Source organism: Sturnus vulgaris, chromosome 4 (assembly GCF_052056855.1).
Source record: "Sturnus vulgaris isolate bStuVul1 chromosome 4, bStuVul1.hap1, whole genome shotgun sequence".
NCBI classification, from domain to species: domain Eukaryota; kingdom Metazoa; phylum Chordata; class Aves; order Passeriformes; family Sturnidae; genus Sturnus; species Sturnus vulgaris.
In genome coordinates, this window is record NC_142246.1 from 14,758,469 (window position 1) to 14,783,913 (window position 25,445).

The 25,445-nt window shown below is 42.0% G+C and overlaps 1 protein-coding gene across 2 annotated transcripts; it reads left to right on the forward strand.

The window, feature by feature from the left end:
- The first annotated feature begins 1,243 nt into the window (after positions 1-1,243).
- LOC106857250 (ADP-ribosyl cyclase/cyclic ADP-ribose hydrolase 1) lies at positions 1,244-25,125 on the forward strand. Of its 2 annotated transcripts, none has more exons than XM_088163169.1 (8): positions 1,244-1,529; positions 15,252-15,384; positions 16,010-16,145; positions 16,886-16,968; positions 18,585-18,661; positions 19,295-19,387; positions 21,578-21,664; positions 23,482-25,125. In XM_088163169.1, the coding sequence occupies exons 1-8, from the start codon at positions 1,291-1,293 to the stop codon at positions 23,561-23,563; spliced, it is 930 nt and encodes a 309-aa protein (XP_088019295.1). In that variant the 5' UTR covers positions 1,244-1,290; the 3' UTR covers positions 23,564-25,125. The 2 variants fall into 2 exon arrangements, with proteins under 2 accessions (XP_088019295.1, XP_014738700.2); XM_014883214.2 differs by having other exon boundaries at positions 1,245-1,529; positions 15,255-15,384.
- The last annotated feature ends 320 nt before the right edge of the window (positions 25,126-25,445 follow it).

Consider the following 25,445-nt stretch of genomic DNA (forward strand, 5'->3'; position numbering starts at 1 on the left):
TTTCTGGGAAAATGGAATCAGAAAAATTTGCATTATGTGCTCAGCATATGGGCAGGCTTTGGTCAGAGCACGGCATTTCTCAGGTCTTTCAGAGCTGCTTAGGCCTGGCTGAGATGTGTCACAAAGGCCCTTTTTCACATTCAATCTGTTAAAGACAGATGCTTGGTAGCCAACTATTTAAAATCTATGAACAATTTTTATTTAACATTCTGGAATTGCATAGCTTCTCTTGCTAAGACTTTGAGATTTGAGTCTTATTCCATTTTGATCTTTTTATTAAGGAAGTAGAATTTCCCTCTTTGGAGAGTACAGTAAGGAAGTAAGGAAGAAACTTAATAAGGAGCTAACTTCCCTCTTGAAGAGAATACTTAATGCTTCCTTAGATGATTTCACACAGCCTCAAACCCCCATAATTTACATAATTTACACGCTTGCCTTAGAAATTCATGTGGCAGCTAATCCAAGCCTATGGGCAGGGAACCCATTGTGTGTTGCTAAACTATATTTTTATGACTATTGCAAGGTTGTTTCGGCAAAGTTGAGTTCTTGTCTTAGGTAAAGTCAGATTCAACACCTGTCTTGTAAAAAACAGAGCAAACCGACTGGGGTGGTTTGAATTCGTCTTTTACTCACACGTTAGATGGAGTATGTCGCTGCAATTATTTGAACGAGGACGCCGGGACTTACGAGTTATTTCCTGGGGTTCACTTGTGTGCATTACCGCCCCTAACTTCCCGAAGTTGAACTCGGGGAAGTCCGGCAAAGTAAGGCACAGAGCGCAAACAGCATCCAGGCTCTCACCTTCCCACCCCGAGCCCCGACAAGCGCTGGTTTGGCTCTAAAGCCGGCGGGACGGACGGAGCCGGCGGGGCCGGGGCGCTGGGAAGCGGCTCCGGGGTCCGGACCCTGCTTCTCCGGACCCCCCTGGCCACGGTCAGCCCCGCTCTCCTCGGTCAGCCCGAGGATCCTGGGACAGCCCAGAGAGCCCAGGAGAGTGCAAGGATCCCTAGAGAGCGCAGGGACCCCCGGATAGCCTGCGCTCCCCAGACAGACCAGCGCTCCCGGGACCGACCAGTGCTCCCCGGACAGCGCAGGGACCCCCGGGCAGCCCAGCGCTCCCAGGACAGCCCGGCGCTCCCAGGACAGCCCGGCGCTCCCGGGAGGGCGCTGACCCGGGGCGGGGGGGGGTCAGCCCGGCCTCCGGGGCCCCGTCCGGGGCGGGGGCGGTGCGGGCTGGCCGCAGAAGCCGCTGTCCCCGGCGGGGAGCAGCTGCCGCCGCCCCTCAGCGCGATGCCGCTGCAGCAGGGCTCTGCCCGGGTGCGGCAGCGCACGGTCCTGCTGGTGGGGATCGCCGTCCTGCTGGCCGCCCTCGTCCTCGCCGTCGTGCTGGCCTCTCTCCTGACGCACGGAAGGCACGAGGCCAGTCCCAAAATGCTGAAGTGGAGGGACAGGGGGACCACTAAGAACTTGAAAGAAGTCATCCTGGGAAGATGCTACAACTACATCACGGCGCAGCACCCAGAGCTGGGGTGAGTAGAGGTCTGGGTCATGCCTGAGGTATCGGGGGGACAGAGCTGTCTCTCGCCTCCACCTGGCCGTGACCACCGCGTTTGCAGTGGGAGGGAGAAATCAGGCGGTTAAGAACCCCGTTATGTAGAAAAATGTACAGACAGAAAGAAACTCGGTGCCCCAGTGGTGACTTTTTAAGGAAACTACCCGCAGAGGCAATAAAAGTAACACTTATTCTAGGTCAAAACATAGCTATAAGTAGATTTTGCAACTTTCTTAATGCTAGCTGAAATAAAAACTGAATTCTAACAGGAGGTGAAGCAATTTGCTGTAAAGTTGATCTGCCGAAGTCTGTAATGTGACACTGCAGTCCTGTAACCGAAACTACGCAGGAGGGAGGGAAAGGTGAAGGTTCAACACAGATTTATAGGACAGACAAAAATGTTAGAATAACTTTGAGAAGTATCTTGGGTTTATCCAAAACTGGTTTTACCATGTGAATAAGATTTCTTGATGAGCCCAGAGAGCTTGCGTGGAGAAATAGAGATGGATCACAATACCAGCTCAGCAGTCCCCGGAAACACCTTCCCCCAGAGGTGGTCCTTGCTCAGCTCATCACGACAGGTAGAGAGCAACATCCCATACATCCCATCCCTCCTCTCCTGCAGAAGGGATTCCATGGGCCCAGGTCTGCAACAGTGTATTAGAGCTGAGAACTGATTTTCTGATCCCTTTAATTGCAGAATAAGGAATGACCCGGGCTCCCCAGCAGGTACTGGGGACACCCAGACCCTTGGGACAGGATCCAGAGTAGCCAGGGTCTCTCAGCAGGGAACCATCCATCCCTTCTGTGGCAACAGCCATCCTGCTTTGTGTCTGCAGTGGCCTCTGGCAGAATTTTCCATCACCCTGGGTTGAGTGCTCTGGGGCTGCCCCACATTTTGGCCAGGTGACAGAACCATCCTGCTCTTTGACCCAAAAAAGGCAATTCCACCTCTTGTTTTCATGACATTGAGCTGATGAGAACAGAGCTGTATATAGTTTGCTTGCATTTGGGTTTCTTTTGGCTTTGGATATCCTGCACTGTATGAAAAAGCTGATCTGCAGTATTTGAAGGGTCACGTGGAAAATCATGGCCTGAGCACACAGAGACTTGTCCACGTTTTATATTAAATATCTGAGTGGCCTTAGTGAGGGAAAGGAGGATTCTTTTGCAAATAAAATTTAAAAGCTCCTGAAACTTGCAAAATCATATACACATTTCTAAAAGCATAAATTAATTTATTACAGAATTATACACTCAATATTTAAATCTGGAATTGTTTTCAAGCCTAATAGCCTTTATTACATGGGCTTGTTTCATTCAAATCCCAATTTGAATCTTCACATCTGAAGATGTGAAAACCACTTTTGTGTGAATATGCTTTCAGCTACAGCCACAGTGTGTTTTCACTGACAGCACAGTCTGAATCTGGATCACAAAGATCTTTAGGAATGATTTGTTTAGGCAATTAATTCAAGGACAGTTTTAAAAATATCACAAATCCATGATCGCAAGTTTCCTTAAAAGTTTTTTATTACAAAGTACAATATTTTGGGCCATTCATAATCCAACAGTGTTTAATACCTTTGTGGCTGTGAGCTCACTTTCTTTCAGTCTGTATAGTAGGATTCTTATTTGATTTATTTATTTAAGTGACAAATTTTTCTGAAGCACAGAGCACAGAAGAAGGAAAAATATGCTTGTTTATGTACATCTGAAATTTTCAGAGGTTTCCTGAATGGATAATTAAATGCAAGTGCTTTTCTGGGAATCAAACCCAAAACTGCTCATTTCTGATTGCTCTGAGCTCTGTGTGGTTTGTGATGTAACCAACCACTTCTGTCACTGGCACTTTCTGACAGTGGCCTGGGTGCCTTTAGGACACATCAGAGAGTGGGATCTTTCATCCCTCTCTCTTTCATCATTAATGTGGGCCTTGGATCCTCTGTTGTATGGGATCTGTGGTGCACTTAATCAAAGAGAAGAGTAGGAACAGGGAACTGCAGAAACATGGGCAGTCTTATGAGCTGGGCAAGCTGTGCCCTGTACTCTGCCAGGACTGTTGCTGCCACTACTTCCCACCATGGGAACTTCATTATCTTGGTAAGAAATCTTCTCATTTTCTCATAAATTTGTCCATATTCTGTTCTTGCCCTTTTAATCTTAGACTGACACGTGCATTTTTAAAAATATATCTGCTTTTAATAAACTCACAGACATTTCCTTATATTTTTACTTTTTTTTATATGAGTCACTAAGTTCCACTTTGATGATATTTTCTGAACAGAAAATCTATTCACTGTGGAAGTTAGTAACATTTACTACATTACACATTTCATTTCATATAGGAATAGCTGGCAGGTTTGGGAAAAAAGGAGGATTGTTGACATATGACTATGGATATTATACAATTTCTGGCTATCAAAGATGGATTTAGCAGAGTTCTACAGCCTCTATTTATCTCTGCTTTTGCATCTGTGTGCTGTAAATAATTTAAGAAGGCTTCTAACATGTTAGTGTACACCTGCACTATCACAACTCTTTAATCCTTGAGGATACCTCCTTGCACTCTCCCTCATTTACTGGAGCCCTTACACCATGCCCACCCAGCTCACTCCGGTCATGCTCTTCTCTTTTCCAAAACAATCTTTGGGCTGAACCCAAGCCCAGAGAGGCCACCGAAAGGCTCTTGCTGTCTGCTGTCTAGTTTTGTAAACAGCTCATGCAGTCAGATATTATCCTGTTGATTTGCTTATTCTTCAAATTCATCAAAACTCTGCATTGAACTTACTCACAAAAGGACATTTCTCTGGTACTGTATTACAGCATCTGCCAGTAATAATTTTGTTGAACTGCTTGTGTACAATACTGCTTGTGTGCAATCCTCAGGTTTATTTCTGCTGCTGAGTGGCTGACTCTTAACATTTATACACATGCAATTTCCTCAATCTTCCTGCATAACCCTTGTCATGACAGAGTTCATGAGGAAGAGAATACCAAATATTTCAATAAAGTACTTTCAATATTAGTAGTATTTTTTAGGAAGAAATGTGGATGGTATAGCAGCGGGCTTTAGGGGGTTTGGTCCCTGCGTACAGGGTCACACACATACATATTGACAGTAAAGAATAATATTTCTCTTTTGACTTCCCTGGAAAATACTGGCTCCAAAGCAATAGTTTGTCACGGTTTGGCAGTCTTACCTTTTTTCAACATTAACAGAAGCTAGAAGTTCTGATTTCACTAGTCTTGTAAAAATTCCCCGTGGCCATCAGTATGTATGGTAGTTTTCGCTGCATAAAGCCAAAAGCAGTTTGGTCTGAAGGAACAATTTGACCTCCGGTGACTTCGTCCTCTCTTTCCTAATAATCCAGACTCCCTCTTGTGGCTAACAAACTGCTTGCAAGTCTCACCTCCAATGACATGCAAGGCGAAATTCCCAAGAATTCATCCCTGGTACGATCAGAGCGGGGAGCGCAGCAGGCGCTCAGCGCTGCAGGCTCACCTGCCCAGGTCAGGGAATTCAGCAGATCCCTGCTGACACAGTTGTGGTGACATGACAACTCACCCATCACTCGCAGGATGCTGCTTGTGATGGTTTGGCACCTCTGTACCTGTTGGGGCAGAAAAAGTGGTAACAGCTGTAGCCTAAATTAACTAATTTAGGTTTCCTCCTCACCACATTTGAATTGGCAGGCTGAGGTCAGGAACCAGCAGCACTTTGTGACCTGGGGAAGGAGCAGAGAGGACACATTATCTGAAAGGTCATAGTCACTAATGCCCAAAGCATAAATTATACCTTTTTTGGATCTAGAAATAACTGATTTTACATTTTAGGTCGAGAGAATTCTTGTTCTCAGCTGATGACTGCTCCCCCCGCACATCTGCAGTCACTTCTCGGTCACAGAATCACAGAATCACAGAATAGGTCAGGTTTGAAGGGACTACAGAGGGTCAGCTGCTCCAACCTGCATGCCCAAGCAGGATCATCCTAGAGCACACTACACAGGCTTCTGTCCAGAGAAGTTGGCAAGGACCTACTATTTAAAAATAGTTTGAAGTCAAACCAGATTACTTTTTGTCTAACTTCTGACAGAAGAGAGCACCCAGGACACAGACAGGGAGCAATTTCTATGACACATGTAACTGCCAGGCCAAACAATGCCTCTGTGCCTGACTAAGCAGTGCAAAAACCTGATGATGGAGCTAAAAGTGTAAAACTTCAATACATTTTTCACACAATCTTGTGTGGACACAGAATATGTTTCCCCCTTAAATATAATTAAATCAACCAATGTTGTTTCTATCATTAGTGGCAAGTTCTATCATTCAAATTTTAACAGTCTGTAATTCCATTAAACTCAGTAAGAGTTGGTGGATGTCCAGAAGAGCTCTGTCTCCTGACTGCACAATCATGAATGCATTTTGCCTTCCCATTCCTTTGCAGCCTGTGGAGATGGAGATATATTTTGTCAAAAAGAACATATGGACCATGATTTTGTGTGAGATGCTATTGCATTCACAGCATAATTTCTTCTCAAAAGAAATCTGGGGTTTGTTGCATGCTTACTTTTGCATTTTGCCTTCATGCTTTACTAGGCATTTTTAATCAAATTTCTTTGTGTTTGTTCACTGATAATGCTTTCACATCAAGCAATGGTACTAAATAACCATGAAAAAAATTCTAGCTTTATTTTTATAGCCATGATATTATACTGAAACTTATCTGAGATTTGTTTTTTTCATTGAGAAAATGTGCCTTACATGAGAGAAACAATTACTGAACCAGTCTTCTGAAGAGTGCGAGTTACTACCCAATTGTAATGCATTATACTCTCTTAGAGTGCTCTGCAGGTTTCTAAAGCTTCCTAATTTGATATCCATCAAACCACAAAGGACTTGGTGTTTCTCTGTCTGTAAGAATACACTTTCTAAAAAAAACCTGTTATCATTGCTGTGCCATCTTTTTTGGTCCCAGAGCAAACAAAAGGTTTTATTTGCACTGTCTGTGGAAAAGGACACAGGGGCCTGGTGACAAGCTGGACGTGACCCATCATTGTGCCCTTGTGGCAAAAGCCAGTGGTGCCTTGGGCTGCCTGGGAAGGAGCATTGGCAGCAGGGGGACAGAGGGGACCTTTCCCCTCAGTGAGATGTGTCTGGAGTGCTGGGCCCAGTTCTGTCACTGCAGGGGAGTCAGGGACACACCTGGAACACATCTGGTGAAGGACCATGAAGGTGGTTGCAGTGTCTGAGATACAGAGAGGGGTTGAGAGTGCTGAGGCTGTCCAGCCTGCAGAAGGGAACGCTCAAGGTGATAAATACCACATGAGGGGAGTAAAGAAGAGAGAGTCAAGCTTTTCTCAATGGTGCTCAGTTGCAGGACAAGAGACAATTAAAGTACAGAAAATTCTATTTAAATATAGGGGAAAAAACAGAGGTTTTATACTATGAGGGTGATCAAAGACTGGAACAGGTTGACTGGAGACTTTGTGGAGGCTCCATCCTTAGAGACATTCAAAACTAAACGGATCCTGGTCCTGAGCAACCTTCTCTGAGACAGAGGTTGGACTAGATGATCACCAGAAGGGCCTTTCTTGTCTCTCATTTCTTAGGAAATGCTTTTAGATTTGTAAGAAGTCCACTGGGAAACTAGGACAAACAGCAATGAAGAAATGTTTTGGCTCCTCTTTATTGAAAATGGTGTTGGTATTTTGTTCCTATATCTGGTTTGTCTCTCAGCATTAAGATGGGCACTGTATCATCATAATAACACACTGCTTATTAAAATACCCCAGTCCTAACATTTGTGTATGCCATTAATGTTCCCCTCCCTATTTCATATGCTCGTGTGCTGACTTTAATACCTTTTCTGTGTTAGCCTTTGTTATAGGAAACCTGCATTACTCTACTTTTCATTTATTCTATCCAGCAATGTTTATAGCAAGGTCTTCTTTTGCAATTGTTTTTCCCTAAATTGTATACAAGTGATTTTGACTGTTCTTGGAATTTATTGGTAGCAAAGATATAATTTTAAATATTAACAATTGTTTGAGTCTTACTTAAAAGTACACTTCTATTGAAATATGCTGTACTGAGCTTTAATGGGGAGCTGAAATATAATATTTAGTAGGCACAAATAGACAGTGATCAGTACTTGAGAATATAGAGGCAGGGCTACTGGCTCTGGAGTTTGTCCTTCAATAGAGTCCTCATGCTGCTTAAAGCTGGTTTCCATAATTACTCTGGGCTGTAAGGTAAGACTCTACTTGGGTTTTGCTGTTAACTCTTTCTAAAGGAAGTTCATTAGAAAGAATTTTCTTTTAACAACAGACAAGTTCATAGGGCAGTGGGTAGCCATCATTTATTTGTTCTCAAGATAATTAATCACCAGCATATTTATTTCTGCTCTTCTGGAGTATAAATGCTGCTAGGCTGTGAAAAGCCATGCAGTTCTGTGCAAAGCTCAGGCTCAGTTCTGTGCTGAAAATCCACCCTCCCACACTGTAACTCCACAGGAAAACCAAGGTCTGAGAGTCCAGCAAGTGTAAAGGGGAGATGTAAAAAGATACACTGTCTTTTTGCCCATGGCCAACATCGATGTACTCCCAAGGTACAGAAACATTGTTGAGATCTGAATTTATCTCTCACTTGACAGCCATTTGTCAACTTGCCTATCAGTCTTCTGTACTGAGTTTTTATCATATAAAAATTGTTATTAAATGACTCTATATTTCTCATACACACAACTTTTAACATTAATTTTACAGTGTACAGATATTTAATGGATCTTACTGCAAGATTCTATAGGGTTTCAAATAATTTTTCACATTTGGGTTAGTTTACACATATTGCATCACTATATTAAAATATCCTTGCAGTCAAAATCTCCTTTGGTTTTAATCCCAGATACTAGAAAGAATATTATTCTGTCTGTACTGACCTTCTACATGTTAATGAGCAGTATTTGCTGATGAAATACTTTTCAACTTAGTTTTCCACTGTGACTCTTTACAGCCGTTTAGTCGTGTGCAGTCAGTTAGCTGCCTGTTCTTTACCTTCTCTCTTGTTTATTGATTTTATAGAATTGACTCTACCGGACAATGTCTGGTGTCTGTCTAAACTACGGCACTACCCTGGGATTGAAATTATTAAATGTTTTTATGAGCTCCTTGCTAAAAACTGGAATACTGTTTTCTCCCACTTTTTCCTGCTTCTGTTCTCCTATAACATCTGTAGATATATCAGTAAAAAAACCCCATCACTCAGATGTGATATCATTCAGCTGTCACTGCCAAGGTATGGTTAAAACTCAAGAGCTGTTTAACACCTCAGAGCATGAGGAAATATAACTGGTTATCCATAGGGATAGGAGGAATAGATCCTTTTTCCCTCTAGGGAAAAGTGTGTCTCAAGTGTCCAAGGGAAAACACATGCCAAAGAAGCATTCTGTCTTCCCCAGAGATGATCACAGAATAAGGAATTATCAAGGAGCTCACTCACAGATGCACTAAATCTCCAATCTGTTCCCTTGTCTGTGTCCTGCTGACAGAGCCCACACTTGAAGCAGGGCCTCTTCCCAAATTACTGCATTTATGCCACATCCCAGCCGCTTTACTTCTATTACAAGCAAGCAAACGAGCAAAACAAAACAAAACAAAACAATGTAGTGCAAGTTCATGGGTGGGAAAAAGTGAAAGTGCATTAAGCCATTTAATATTTCTCTCTTCGTACTTTAATTTAGATCACTGTTATAGAAGTGTTCTTAGAAGTTTAGTATTAGTATTAAAACTCTGCTACAAATACCCTTTCTGATCAAAGGGTAAGTTGCCAGCTAAAATGTATTTCCTCTGTATCTGTTGATGACATGGCCCTCGCTTGGAGGCTTAAACTATAGAGCAGCTATAACCCTCTGTCAAAATACACTCCTGGTGAGACTTCTGCTCTTCTGGAGGCTCTGTTCCACTTAGAGAGCATCACTAAAAGCACCTGCTTTAGCAGCTTGTTTTCCCTCCCAGGGAGGCTGAAATCCAGGCAGCAGAACAATTTGCTTGTGTAGATGAACCCTTCACTGGTTACAGCTGCCACCTCTTGGCTCAACCCTTCCCAGAAGGATGATAGGTCTGTGTTGTCCTGCAGCAACAATTCCAGACTCACATAAAATACTCCAGGAGCTATTAACCAAATACTCCTGCCCTTAAAACCTTCCCATTGCTGCCAAAGGTGAAGGATGGTGTGATGAGGAGCTGTCACTTGCCCCGGGTCATTCACTGTACAGGAACATACAAAGCCCTGAGGTGCACCCAGCAGCAATCTCACTCAGTACTTCTTTTTCCAGACCTCCAGGCTCCCTCTCTTTGCCATGCAGAATTTAATTGCTCTGTCTACAGGCAACCTTCCCAGAAGTCATCTTCCTGTGAGACAGGGTTCTGGATCTCTCTCCCTATATCCAGTCAGTTCCTCCAATGCTTTGTTTACTGACTTTTAAACTATTTAATTAGCAGAAAGCAATACTTACCAAATTAGGCTGCCAAAAAATCAAGCATGTCATTTTCATGTTGACAAAAGGTCTGCGTGTTATGGTGGCAGACACTTTGCAATAATTAAAATAAATGGGAAATGAGAGGCCTGTGCTTATTGAAGACACTGAAATTGATAGGTCTGATTTTTTTCCTTCATCTTTTTCCTTCCTAATTTTCCCCGTTTCTACTATCCTAATGCTAAAACCAGCAGGCAGTAGTGTCCTCAAATCCTCAGCAATGACAGTGTTTTGGCTGACCTTTCTTAATTCATATCTGCCTGATTTTTAGGACAAGGATACCTGGTGGGAGGTTTTAGGTGCTACAACAATAATAAGGAAGCCGATCCATTGCATGCAGACTTGATCCATTGTATCCCCATTTTCTGGCTCCGTGCCCTGGAGATGGGTCACGCTGTCACCTGGCCTGAAGAACCCACACCTTTGGGGCTGACCTCAGCTGCTGCTCCTCAGGAGCTCCTTCTCCCACCTGATGGCAGTGTTCTCCTTGCCTTCAGCTCCAGCCCAGCTTCATTCCAGAGACGGCAACCGCAGCTGCCTGGGCTGTCCTTGGCAGCAACCCCAAAAAAGCAGCAGTGAGACACGGCAAGGCTGGAAGTAGGGAAGGGAAAGCTGAAGAAACAAAACCTCAGAAAAATTTAGGGCAGAAAAGGTAGCAAAAGGATTATGAGTTACAGAGGGCTTACTCTCAACACAGGCATAAATATCACTGGTCCTTGTATAATTTCTGATGTAAAGATGTAGCTACACATAAGCTCACATGAAAAAACAGATTGACAATGGATGTATAAATTTCACTGCTGTGTACAGCCATCACAGTTTACCAAAACGCAGCAGATAAATTGACACAGGCAAAGATGGGTCTGTTAGATGCAGAAATGTTGCTACATCTTTTAGTTCCTTTGATATGCATTCTCCTTCTGAGATACCTGGGCTTTTACAAGTGAAACCTGCTCTTTAGATCCCCAGAAGAGTGAAAACTGGCTTTATGTGTTATCACCACAAACATCCTGCTGACTTTTTAAAGAGTTATGTTTTTGAGTGCTTAGATTCATCACTGTTTTGGCTAGAGATGGTAGCAAATGAAAAGGATTTTCTTACACAAATTGCAGAGGTCTGGTCACTGCCCAGGTTAGGTACATGGGCTCAGGCTGCTGTTCCCAGCTGTAACTTCAGAGCTTCACCACAATTAAAAACTCAGGGTGGCCTGAAGATATTGCAGTATTTTAGAAATAAATTCTGGACCTTGGAAAATCTGATATTGATTGCAGGGGAGAACAGGTCTCACTAGCAAACTGTCTCTGCCTGGAAGGGTGATTTAAAAGCATGGGCAGAGTTGATGGAGTTCTCCAGAGCAAAGTCTGGAAGTAATTCTTTACTTGTAAATTTAAAATGGGTCCCATACTTTAAGCATTTCCCTCAAATTCTTGAGTAGAAAACTAGAGGCAACACAGCCTGAGGGAACACTGGCTTTGTTAAGATGTTTTCAGCATTCAGGGTCAATCCAGTGCTGAACTGAAAGCAAGATGTTATTCATGGTGTAACTGAAATCAGTAGGGATGAAACTTATCCTTGATATTATACCAATTAAATCAGTTTCAATTGGGAATGAATTTGCTTCGTCATGTCCAGTTAAAGAAAAAAAAATTGTAAAGCAAAGAAAAAAAATCTATAGTAACAGTGATTTACCAGATAGTTCAATGCTGTCCCATTCCTTTCAGTGTAAGGATATTCTTTCAAGGTTAGCCAGACCAGTGTATAAATATGCAAGAAATAATGATGCAGAAGCTGTCCATTTTTCTAATTTGCACATTAAAATTTGGCTGCTGGGATAAATGCTAATGGAAATATTCTTGGCCCCAGCTTTTGCTTGATAGATTAATGTGATATTCACATACAAGGCAAATGGATAGAAATACTCAAATTTATTGGAAAATGTAACTTCTACCCCAACATAAGGACAAATGGAGGATATGCTTTGCAGTATGCATAACATTTGGATTTATTAAGGAAAAGTTTATTTGTATTCCAACCCTTATTGTATGCTATACTGAGTTCAGAGTAGAGTCTCTGGCTAAAAAAGGTCTTAAGGCAAGTTCTTCAGTCCTTGTTTTCCAGAGAGATGTTGCATTTTTCAAGTTTACAGAAGATTTCAAGTGTTCTTTCTGTTAGTTAGTATTTCAAATTTACCAGCATTTCCCAAACTCTATTCATAAAAATAAAACTTGAAAAAATTAAACACAAATTTAGAGTATATTTGTTACATACCACTGAATTTGGATTCAATATTTCAGAGTTTACAGTAGAATAAAATGTCTTAGATATTTCAACATAAACAAAGCTAGCCTCAAAGGAAAAAGTCCATTATGCCTGAAGAGTTTATATGGCATTTGCAGATAGGATGCAGAATTAGTTCATATTCAACCCAAAAACAAAAGCCAGAGAAAGAGAGTGCCCAAGTCCCACAGCAGTGTGAGACATAGGAGTATTCCCCATGGACTCCAGAATTATCTGAATTAGATAAATTTAATTAACTGGTAGAGTGAGGGTCTCTTTTGTGGCCTTTCTTTCTCCTGTAAAGCCAGAAGGAACACTAAATCAACAAATTTTATGATTTAGATGCAGCTTTAAGAGCAAAGTTAGTTTCTCAGGACTTTTTTTTTTTTTTTTTTTCTTGTGTAAGGCACATGTTCTTGTTTCAACCTGAAGCTGTTCTTGCTGGAATTTTTAGCATACCATGTGCCAGCAAACTTCTCATATTGTTTCAGAAGGCCCAGAGCTACAAAAGTCTCTGCCCTCACCTCTGCTTGGTGTGGGTTAAATGCTGCAACCCAGACAAGTATTTTCTTTATGTGTTGGAAAAAGGGCAAGTGAAAATTTATTAACAGAATCTACCTCAACAGTGAGACTGGAAAGAATGGCACATCTTCCTGGAGCTGGGGTTTGCAGGTCCTCAAGTCTTCTCACTGCTTATCATATGTAAACCAAAATCACAGTTCCATATGCCTGGAAATCTCCTTAGGATGTGAGACAAAATTTGTGCTTAGTATCAGGGAAATAGCCTTCCAGTGGCAAATCAATGATTTATTATTATTCATTTATAAAAAAACCCATGTTGATAAGTGAGGACAGCAAAAATAAAAGGTTTTTTAGCTTTTTAATGTATTTTTTTTTACGTTGGTGATCTGTATTTTTATTTCTAGAACAATGCTGAAATTGCCTAGTTTCTGTAAAAGCCCATCTTCATGGCTTTCCATTCTTCCCTGCAGTACCACAAAGATTAGCAGCTGTAGAAGAACCTTCCTCACTTGCAGGCTAAGACCTACCAGCTTTTATGATATTAAAGATGAAGTTTGGCTCAGCTCTGCCAGGACAGTGCATAAAGATTCTTCTCTCAGATATTGGTGACATTGACACATGTCATCCAGTGCTGAGTTTGGTGTCTTGAAAGAATAGAACATTGATGCTTTGGATTAGTGACTCAGTAAATTATCTTGGCATGATCATGAATCACCTGGATGGGGGTTTTTTGTGCCTCTCATGGCCATGAATTGAGTCTAGCAGCAGAAATGCTTTATATTGTGTCTATCTCCTACCTCTCTGCTTTGGAAATTAAAAAAAAAAACAAAAACAAACATTTTTTTTATGGTTTCTTGAAGAATATTTTGTCTTCTGAGACCAAGCATAAAAACTTTCCCATATGAAAGGATAGATCACCAGGTACTCAGCTGTTGCCTGTGGCTGTTAACACTCTTACATAAAGCAGATTTCAGGAGTAGCTTAAAAAATAAAGGAAAAATAAAGGCCTGCCTGGAGGAGAAATCATTTGACAAATTAGAAAGTGTGAGCCATATAAATGTTTATGAGATGTGCCTGTGCTGTCAGCCAAGCTCTACAAATTGTCTTTATGATACCATTGACTGTGCAGAGCAAAGGGGACAGCTGCCTACTCTCTAATGTCACCCCTCAATCAGCAGGAACCCTCTCCTTTGGATGACTCAGTGTGTCCATGTTGAAATCTTTAGTGGCAGGGAGATGTAGTTACGACTTCCTAACCCCTAAATAAAGCTCCAAAGTTTGGAGCATGGTCTCTGTGGGTTATTTATGCTTTGCAGCCAGAGAAATGTTCCTCAAGGAGAAAATTTAATACACCCAAATTAAGTCTTGCTGAGTAAAACATGAATTCTTGCTGACACAAGAGTGCAACAGCAAAACAATGACCATGTTCCCTGCAGCACCCACAGTTTGCCTTCTTATTTCTACAGTGATATAAATGAAAGTGCATTTAGGCTCTTGATAATGATAGCACTGCTAAAAAATCATCATTGTTACTCATCTTTATTAACCAGGAGGTAAATTTGATTTATATAAATGAGAGGTGTGGTCCCTAGTGCAATTGGGGCTGGCCCTGTGACAGACAGCATGACGCGACATGGAATTTGGGATGTGCCAGGGCTGCCTCAGCTGGCCACTTAGCTGGAGACCCTCCAGGCTGATGTGCCCTGTCCCTGCTCCCAGGCTCAGTTTCAGGCAGCATTGTACAGTGGCATCTCATCTGGATCTTGCTTATACGTGTGCAAATCAACGGTGCCTCTAGCAAAGTTAATAGCTTCAAATTAATGCATAAATAAAAATAATCTCAAGTCCCAAATAGCTAAATCACTGCTTTTGTTTTAGATAAAAATTACAGATTTTTTTTCTCTAGGATCAAACTCTCTGCAGGGAGATACATGGCCATATTTTTGGCTTGCTGTATCTCAGGGGACAGTATCCTTTGACCATACTTTTAAAATATACAACCTGTAGTATGAGAAGCTATTTGCTTCTCATGATTTGATATGAATAATCAAGAAATTTGATCTTTTGGTTATGTAAAATCACTGATCATTTTAAGGGGTAAAAATCTAGATGACATTCAGATATTGCAATAAACTAATTTGAAATGCAGGCAAGAGAGAAAGATGATTCTGAACTGTTCATTCCTCAGTATATGCTTAATCTGCTGAAGATACTCTGCTTTTGTAATGGATTGTGTATTTGGTGCCTGAGCACAGTTGGAAATCTTCTAACATCCGGTCCAGAGTGTTTGATCACAATAGAGGGAGAACCTTTCACAGGCACAAATACTCACAAATATTTATTAACTATGTTTTAATCTTTCAGCAGAGATAAGGATTGTCTAAAAATATGGGAATCATTAAGAGATGCATTCATTTACAAGAATCCCTGTAATATCACACCAGAAGATTATCAGCCTTTAATGGAGCTAGCGAGTCATCCTATACCCTGTAACAAGGTAACAGCACAGTGCAGGGTGGGCTGGGGGGTGCCAGGTCTGGGCAGTGCTCTGAGCAGTGGGGTCTCACCCAAAACGACTGTGAGGGTCTCTAGGTTGATGGGGATGGCCTTTTACTTTTGCATTTACTGCAACAGTCCTGCAGGTACACCTTTGGACCCCAGAAACCTGGCCCATACTCTATTGCTGGGAATCATCCCTGTATGAGGCTTGCCACAAGCCAGGATCATCCCAAAGAAGTGACAGGGATGTCCCCATTCCCTGAGGATATGGGTCTCTGTAAGGAGCATGCCATCATGCTGTTAGAGGGACACTGCTTCCAGAAAGCTGTTCTTCCATGCACAGCTCAAAAGCAAACAGCAAATTTGGTATATATCTTATGAAAACTAGTCAAACTTTTCTTTCAAAATTCTTTAAAAGGTAACCGTGTCCCTTTCCACCAAAAAAAATCCCACACAAAACATTCTGCAAATGAGAGTGTTCATATAAGAACTGACCCACTCGCTGTATTTCAATAAAACCAAACCTCCTTCATGATTATGAACTTTCTGGTTTTCTCCAGAAAAATTTTCTGACCAGCTGTAGTATAGCTATCACTTACCAGACTTTGTACCTTATTTCACAGTCACTGTTTTGGAGCAAGACAGGTGACCTCGCTCATCGTTACACAAAATCCAACCAAAATTTCCTCACCTTGGAGGACACCTTGTTGGGCTATATGGCTGATAAAGTTTCATGGTGTGGAGACCCCTCTGCCCCAGGTAATCTACAAACCTACACCTAAACACAAATCTTCTCACATTATTTTCTAGTGATTTAGTTTAAAACCTTAACTGTCCAATATTTCAGAAGTCTGAAAATAATACCTATTTCTCAGGTTAAATTAAAACCACAACTTTGGATGTTATTTTAACATCAATTCGTTGCTTGAATTAATGGCCACATCTAGCCCCCTTTACTTTGCTTGCTTCCACCCTGTGGTTCCTATGGGGCAAACTGCAAAGCAGGAATGTCATTCAAAAAGGACCTGGCCATGGGCCAGTCAAAATGCTGGGGCAGTGTGCAGGTACCTTGGGGGTATCACTGCCCATGTGACTCCTGGGTTGGTACTTAAGGCCAGGAACCTTTAAACTGGGCTGGAATTATTGAAAATGTTGGGCAAAGTTTAATTTTTCAATGCAATCAGACGGTACTTGTCAAGAGTCAAGAACCTGTTTCTCACATTTGAGACTGTGTGTTTTCCCTTCTCAGTTTTCTGAGAATTATTTGTGATAACTTGTGATTATTTGTGATTTGGGATCTGCAACTGCCTCCCTGAAAAGACTGTGAGCAAACAGGAAGACTTTTGAACAGATGCAAATTCCTTTTCGTTTTAGAGCCCTCTTCCCTTTTAGCCTTCTTTCTTTGGTATGGGGCAAATAATTTTGCTCACAAAGTCACATAAACCTTGCAAAAATATTCACTCTAACCTAAGCTATTCTATAAATGTATTTTTTCTCAGGAATCAACTATGAATCTTGTCCAAAAAGAAATGAATGTGAGAGCAACCCTGGCTCTGTGTTCTGGAAAATGGCATCCAAGATGGTAAGATCGAGACTAAATCTCCCTGAATCCAAAGGCAAGGAAAGGCACTAAGTTACTGACATTGTCAAAAAATATGATTTTGCAGATTGGACTGAAAAGATAGAATAATAGAAGCTGACAAAAGCTTTTAGCATGAATTTAAAAATCATCGTGTTGGAATCCAAGGTCCCATATTTTATGTACAACATTTGATGTCCTTGTAGTTTGAGCATTGTTTTTGTGGACAGAGGCTGAGTGTCAGTGTCTAGAACAACCCTTGGCAGAGAGCTGGAGCTCTGCAAGTAATACCCACAATTATAACAATCACCTTAATTAAATCACAGAATGTAAATTGCTACAGTAAAATCTATTTCGGCATGCTAATGTGGAAAGCAGCACCCAAACTGGCACAGACATTTTCCAAGAGGCCGAGAATCCCCTTGCACTTCCCGGTATAAACCTGAAGAGCACATCCTCCCACATCAGTACCTGGCAAGGTTCCTGTGATGTCCCCACCCCCAGACACATGCCAACTCCCATCACAGGAATGAGATCCTGCTAGTCCCAGTGAAGCAATTAGCCTGGCTTTGTTGAATCAGCACTTTACAAGAACAAACTGCCACAGAAAAACTTGATGTCCTGTATTACTTTAATTTTACATGTCTCTAGAGATTTCACCCTTGGTATGACTCTTAGTAGACGACTGCCCAGGTGGAAAAGAAACATTCCTGTATGCTCCAACTCTCATGCATGTAAGAAAAAGTCTACTCACCATAAAAAACAATTGCTTTAATTGTGGGTAAACTAGGAGTACAAATGGTTCCATTCCAGAATCTGTGAGAGATAAAACCATACACAAACCCAGGTTTGCTCAGCTGGAGGCTTCCTTGCCATACAAATTCAGATCTACTAAAACTCATGCTTATTACATTTGGAAGTTATGCATAATGAAACTTCCTGAAACTTTGCAACTCTCAAGGTCTGAGTTTGAGGCACATTGTTTAAGAGGACATGAAAGATTTGATAAGTACAGTCACTTGCATTAAGCTTTTTAAAAATTCTTTGCCATAATGGATTATATATCTGGAGTAGGTATGAGTTTTAAAGAAAAAAAAGCAGTGGTTACATGATCCAGTATATTAAAAATCAAATCAAGCAAAACTCAGTTTTACTACAATATCAAGAGAGAAAAATCCCAAGCCACAAAAGAACACAGAGCATGAGTCACAAGGACAAGAAACAAGTGTGTGATGGTTGGTGTGTCCTTAAACTAGTGATACCTCTGTTCTGGTTTGTCCTTACTCTCTGAGCTAAAGCAGTCTGAAGATTTCTGTGAGTTACAGACTTGCAGCTGTAGGGGCTCTGGAAAGCCCTATAACAACAGAAACCAGACAAGCTGCTGTACTAGTCCCATGCAGCCTTACACTGCCAATTCATAGCTGTCTAATGAGGCTTTATCACAGTTTTGCCATAGCCTTCAGAGGCTTTTTTTTGGTGCTGAAATGTTCTGCAAAAATATTGCCAGATCCTCTGCTTGTATTAGACAGTTCTGAGGACATAAATGAATTATAGCAGCCCCAAGTCTGCCATGGCACTGCATGGAGTGTCAGAGTGTAATGTCCTTTGGTTTGGTTCAGTTTGCAGAAGCAGCGTGTGGTGTGGTTCAAGTGATGCTCAATGGATCAGTGGAAGCTGGAGCTTTCAGAAACAACAGGTATTCACTCAACAAGCAGCCATTCTTGTTTCTGTGGGGCTGCATGTGCTTGTCTGCCTGTGAGACTCAGTGCAGAAGTGATTTTGGTAAACCCACCCCTGGCTGTTGTAAAGCTGATTCTTTTCACTCCTTCTATACAGAGACTGTAACTGAAATCCTTCAGAGAGTATGTGGGTGGGGTATCCACTGAGCTCTTACTGCTCAAAGTAACTTGATTTTTACAGTTTATTTTATTTTACTTCACTAGACTTGGCTACCTGGCTGGAAGTACAGTCTTGAATAATATCAAAAGATTAAGACTATGATTTCTGGGGGAACAGCCATGGTCATTTCCCTGGTACCAAACCAAATCAATCGCCAGGAAACTGAACAGGAGAAGAAGCACTAAAGATGGCAAAACTTCAGCTTGTTTCGTTCTGCAAGCAGTTTCAAAATTCTCCTGAAAGTGAAATAAGAATGGGGAGACAACATTTGACCAAAAGGCAATTAAATAGTCTATGAAAATCCATTGGCAAGATAATGTTCTCTCACTGACTGTAATAGCAGCATTAATAAACACTAGTATTTGGGGAGCACACTCTCTACATCTTTCCGAGATACCTAAAGGTGTTTTGCTGTTTTATGTTCTTACAGCATTTTTGGAAGTATTGAGGTCTTTAACCTGGATCCAGATAAAGTCTCTGAAGTGCACATTTGGCTTATGCAAGACATTGATGGACCTCAAAGGTAAGTCACACTGGTGCATAGTGATGAACAGTGTGTGGAAGGCACAGGGCACAGCTCAGGTCTGACAGCAACACTCTTAAACTCATGAAATCTGCTTTAGACTCGCCTTCTAGGTGCTTACTTTTCTGGAGAAAATAACATTTCTACCGTTGTTTCCTCCAGTATTATTTGTAGGTACTGCTGAACGGTTACAGGTAAAACACAATATTTCCCTTGCTCTCAAGAGGTCCCCTGACCATTAAGTTCCTTTCAACTCCACTGAGGTCTACAGACCTTTGCTGTGGGATACAGCACTGAAGTCAGAGACCAGCCTATGTCTGCAAGGATAAACATGTCCATGTATCCATCCAAACATGGGTGTGTTTGTCCACAGGAATAGTTTCATTATGCCAAGCACATCCAGTTTTGAATGACAGAACAGGTTGTGGAGTCTCCCTCTATGGACGTACTCAAAGCCTAACTGGGACCTGGGCAGCCTTTTCCAACTCATATTGGTTTGATCTCAGGCAGTCTTTTCTTATCTAAATGATTCTGTGATTTTTAATAACAAGTCTGTAGTTGAAATGCTTACCATGGAATTACTGATGCCAGAACAGCAACCTCAAATCACATCTGAGGCTTCTTGAGTGATATTTTTCATCCCCATCAGACTCATTTGCAGATCTACCACATTTGAAACACGAAGCATGAGGCTCTGTGCCTTTGACCCCTCCTTTCAGAGCCTGTTCTGTGGTTCACATAGTCATAATGCACTGCCACAGTTTTACCCATTCTTAACAACCTCCACTACAAACAGCAGCTTTGGTGCCATGGATCAGGAAGCAGGCTGTGATGATGCAGTACAGCTCAGGAAGAAGCATGGACCTTGCTGAGACAGCCTCAGTCTCTGACACAGTTCCAGCTCCAGTGTTGCAGCCACTCCCTTAGCCCAGACACCCAGAAGTGTCCCCTTTCCACATGAGCTGACACACCTGCCCAGGTTCATGGGTGTGCATCTATACTGGGGTCAGCATACCAGACTTACTCTTGTGGTCCTTTGCATAAAGGTTTGCTGAAGAAAAGGACATTGAGTAATCTTTACATCACTTTCCCCAGACATCCTTTGTCCCATGATTTCTCAGCACCAGAAGAGCCACCACGTTCCCTCTCAACAGCTTCAACCAGGCAGTTCCCTGCCATCCCCCTTGCTGGACACATCCTCCTCCTGTGACCAGCTCATAGAAATTCCCTTTATATTTTCTACTTGCTTCTAAGGAGAGACTGGGGGGTTAGCCCCAGTAGTATGTATTCCTTATGTCTTCTGATTTGTATTCCATGTTGAATCACTGATAACTTGTCAAGTCTAGTGAACAAGAAAGAGCTGGCAGTGCTCTCCACTAATGTCATATGTTAGGAACTGGATTTGTCCCCAGTAGTAGAAGTGAATCCTATAATCTGGATGAGGAGATGATTTTTACCTTGAGGTAACAAGTCTTTTGCCATGTCTCTGTCTGTGCCAATGACACTTGTCAAATCTCTCACTACAGCTTTGGGGCCCTTAGGCTGTTAAATTAAACATTGAGATAAAGATCTTGAAGGTGTGAGAGTGCTACGTGCTTCTTGGAACCTTTATCTGGATAGGAAAGAAATACACAAGTTAGGGCTCCTATCAATGCAAAAGTGGTTGAAACAGCCCCTTGCCAAAACAGAGCAGCAGCGGCAGCCATAAACATACAGAAGGCAGCCTGCTTCCTCCCCTGCTTTTTATCAGTTTCCTCCTATCTTACTTCCTACCAGGGACTTAGCTGCTGGCTCTCATGATTGGCCTTTTCTCATTACACAGAGGACTTGACCTTTTTGTCCTTTGATACATCTCAATAAAACTTGTATTATGCTGCTGTGGGCAGAAGCCACCGGCAGCAATGGGGCAGTTCTGGAGCACCCTGAGCTGTGAATGGGACTGAGTCGTGTCCCACCGATGTCCTCCTGCTCTAAGCTCTCATGCAAGATGCACAGCTGAACATCACATCGTTTCTACCAGCAAGGGCCCAGTGGTAGCCAAAGCTCCACAAACCCCATGGACTTTACAGCACATTAGCAAACAAGCTTTTAAAGAATCTTACCTATAATATAGCAGTGACATAATGTGGAATTTAGGTGAGCATTTTGTGCACACAAGGAGCACAAGTAACTGAAGTCTTCTCTTGACAGTGAATCCTGCTCAGGTCGTTCCGTTCAGAGGTTAATAAACATTTTAGAACAGCGAAACTTCAAGATCATCTGTGAAGACAATTACAGGTAATTACCCACTCTTATTGGTGATGACTTTGCTAACCTAAAACTAATATTGCAGGTTTACAGCAAGCTAGAGCAGACTTCCACCTCACTGCCATGACATCCCCAAAGTGTGGCTGGGTCTTTCTCAGGGGCTTCCAGCCAGGCTCCAGCCCTGGGGTTGGCTGGGTCTGTTCAGTTGTTTTCAGGGAGGGAGCAATCAGCCACCAGGTTTTCATCTGGCTGGGCTTTTACCTAGAATAATCTGAACCAAACAGGCAGCTTTCCTACCTGCTGCATACAGATAACACAGGGTGCCAAGGGTGGTCCTTACTTCCTTTGAGATAGTTTAAGTGTGCTTTTTGTCCTGCTGCTTTGTCAAAGAGTGAGGCATGAGACACGATAAGCATTACTAATCACTCTAATTTACCATTGTCAGGAGCGAAAAACGGGAGTCTGGGAAACAGCAGCCCAAGTCCTGACTTTGCTGAAATCTCTGTCTTCCTGCTGAGGAAATACAAAAGCCAGAGACCCTCCATCCCTATGTGTGGGTTCAGAGCCCTTCACACTGAGCAAAATTGTTCTTTAGAGACATTAGAAAAGTGGCAAACATTCAATATTGCTCATATCTTATCTGTCAGGAACAACTTTTCAGTGTCAAGGACTCATACTTGGATAAGAACATTTCCAAAGTAAACAGATTTCTATGAACTTCTGAGTTTGTGGCAATAGTTTAAGCAAAGAAAAATTGGTCTGCAAAGGAGAAAAATGATAGGTCTTTAAATCTGAAGGCAGAGCAATATATTCCTGTCTGGGTATTGCTGAACCTGATTAATGGGTGCTCTGCACTTTGTGAAAAAACTAGTGCTGGTGTGGGGCATAAATCTGACAAATCATGAGCTTACTTTCTCTTTGAGTAAATGGAGCCTTTAACCAATACTCCCAGGACCTGTAAGTAGGTACAGATTATTTCAGCCTATGATGAAATAAGCTATGGGATGAGGCAGGAAGGAGAAATATATTGTAGCTTAGGCCCCTTGTGGCTTAGCCCAGGGAGGAACCTGACTCACTCATTTCTGTGTCTCACAACTCTCTTCTGAAGGTAAAGTTACAAGCTAGACTTTTTGTCAAAGCTCAACTAACAAGTATATAAGCACCTTGGTTGAGCAACATGGACAATTGATTTCACTATTTTAGATGCAGAATAATAATAAAATAAGAAATCTACAGGTAAAGCCAAACTTCAGGATAGAGTGAGTAAGTTGGCTTCACTCCCCTGCAGTCATTGCAAACAAAACCATGTGGGTCTGTATCAGCTGAGCATCTGCCTTTGCATGCCATGTAGTAACTGGTGCTGGTCATTTTCTCTTTGTCCATGTCAACAGTATCTTCCAGAAGTAATTCCAAAACTGCATTCACAGGATGCATTAGAAAAAAATCTCATCATATTTGACATTCATAGCAACAGCTTTCTGTGGTAGCAGTAGGGTTTACCAGTGAGTAAGACAGATGGTGAACTTCCAGCATGGCAGGAATTCTACAGTCTGTGCAAGAGATCTTTCTTCTTTTTGTAATTATATTTTATATTGCAGCATAGCTGACATGCTGTGAGGTCAGGTCCTACTTTGGTTTGTCCTGACTTGCCCTTGTCCCTAAAAACATCAAAGTTACTTTTCTGCAGCAAGATCAAAAAGAATTACCCTAAGAAAATTCATCTGCTTGATAAGCACGGATGTAACATGCACTTTGACTTTCACATTACATTCAGTAACTGTGAAGTAATTCTGTTGTACTTGCAAAGTGATTATTAAATATTTGTTTGTTTTTTTGTCTTATTTCAGGCCTGTTCAGCTCCTTCAGTGTGTGCATAACCCTGCCCACACAGACTGCAGGCTTTGCACCAACAGCTCAGCAATTGCCTGAAACAGAGCTCTCCGTGCTACTGAAAAATTCATTACTTGTGTGTAAAGCTGGAGAAGAAGTGGCTACATAGCTAAGAGTGATAACAGTAGCATGGTGTGTACTGAGTCCATAACCTGAAATCCTTGCTGTGGTACTAACAGCCAAATAGCAGGAGATGATACCTGAGATGTGATGCTGTACACACACACAAACACTGTTCCAGGTGGGCTGGGGCTGGGTCAGTGACTGAAGGCAGGTGCTTTGCCCTGCTCCCTCCTATACAGCTTCCCACTGGCATAGCACAGGGATTCCCTGGAGCATGCACAGAGAAGAAAGAGACTTTCCAGGAGAGGCAGAACTCGTCCAGATCAGTGCTCATCTTCCTTCCTGCTGAAAGGTTAAGCAGGAAATGACCAGGGCATGCTACACTTTCCCTGCATCCCAGAGGGGAATGTTGCCCAGTGGCACGTAGTATTAATCATGGCTTTCCCAGGTGCTGTGACACTGCTGACCAGGTAAAGCAAGCAATGGGATAGGCAGAGCAGTTCTTGCCTTTTAATGGGTATCACAGTAAGCAGCTGGTGGGAACACAGCTGAGCTGAACTAAGAAAAAACCAGAAACTTCTCAGAGGGTTGCCTGCATCTGTAAGAACTGCTGAGTGTGCAGCTGGGAGAGAAAATAGTGAGACTGACTCAGATAGCTCCATTAAAATCCTACTGCATACACCATTGCTGGTCAGATTACATTTTGTTCTTAATATAGCAGTAAACAGCCTTCCAACTTTCATAAAAGGTCCCTCAGGACACAACTTGGCCATCCCCTGGAATAGAAACAAACACCAAATGGTTGCCACAATAAGGAGTCTCTCCTGACCTCAGTTTCTACAGTGAAAGGTGATGCCTTGAGGTGCATAATTCACAAGCACCGGCGTGCCATAGTGCACTGAAACAACAGGTTTCACTCATTTCCTTTGATTTCTATTTTACCAGTCTCAAGTGCAGTGTTTATAGCAAAACAAATATCTGAGCCAGCTTGAGTCCATGGCTGTAGTGCCTCTGTGCAGTGCCATTGACACTAAGAGAGCAGAGCAGGCTTTGCTACAGCTGCCCTCCTCGGTGCTGAGGTGACAGTGTGACCAGCAGTTGCCAAGCCTTTAGGCAGACTTTAGGGTTTTCCATGATCCCACAGGGAGAAGGTTGTACTGCCACATGTTTTAGTGTGTTTTACCCAGAGTGCAAAACATCATTATGGAACTACACAAGCTGGTGTAATTCTGAGCATCTCCAGATAAACTTCATCTTGTTAATAGCAATAGAAGGCTTGCACTGAGCCTGGCTGGACCAACCCAAGACTTCACCCATAATGTGTACATTAAATGAAATGTATTTTTATTTGCAATCTGTTATGTAACTGCTTAGATGAATCAACATAGACACATACCAATACTTTTATGTAGGTTATTTCTGACTATCAGTTAAAAATTTGTCCTCATGCTCACATTTGTACCTCTTCTGTTGCAATATAAAATATTGACTGTAAAATCAAGATCTATAATAAAATTGATGATGAAAAATGTTCTTAATTCAGTTTCACATTGTACATAACCTCAGAAAGTTAAGAAAGAAAGATTCTCAGAAGGCCAAAATAGGTCACTTCTTAAAAACAACTGAGAAATCTGTTCAGTGTATGAAACACTTTATGCAACCACCCAGGAGAACAGAGAAACAGAGCACATCCTTCCCAGGCTGTGTTCTCCACGTGATACAGAGAAGTCACTGTCTTTGTAGGTGGCTGGAATTGAAGCATCTTTATCTTGAGCATAGATTGTTCTTGGCCGTAATAGCTGAAAAAGATGATTGTTCTTGTCAGTGATTATGTACTAAGATGCTGAGAAGCAAACTG

Excerpts from the sequence above, each read along its gene's own strand:
- LOC106857250 (XM_088163169.1), top strand. The coding sequence starts at position 1,291 with ATGCCGCTGCAGCAGGGCTCTGCCCGGGTGCGGCAGCGCACGGTCCTG. Across the intron at positions 1,530-15,251 it reads GCGCAGCACCCAGAGCTGGG|CAGAGATAAGGATTGTCTAA; the intron begins GTGAGTAGAGGT and ends TTAATCTTTCAG. Across the intron at positions 16,146-16,885 it reads TGGAGACCCCTCTGCCCCAG|GAATCAACTATGAATCTTGT; the intron begins GTAATCTACAAA and ends ATTTTTTCTCAG.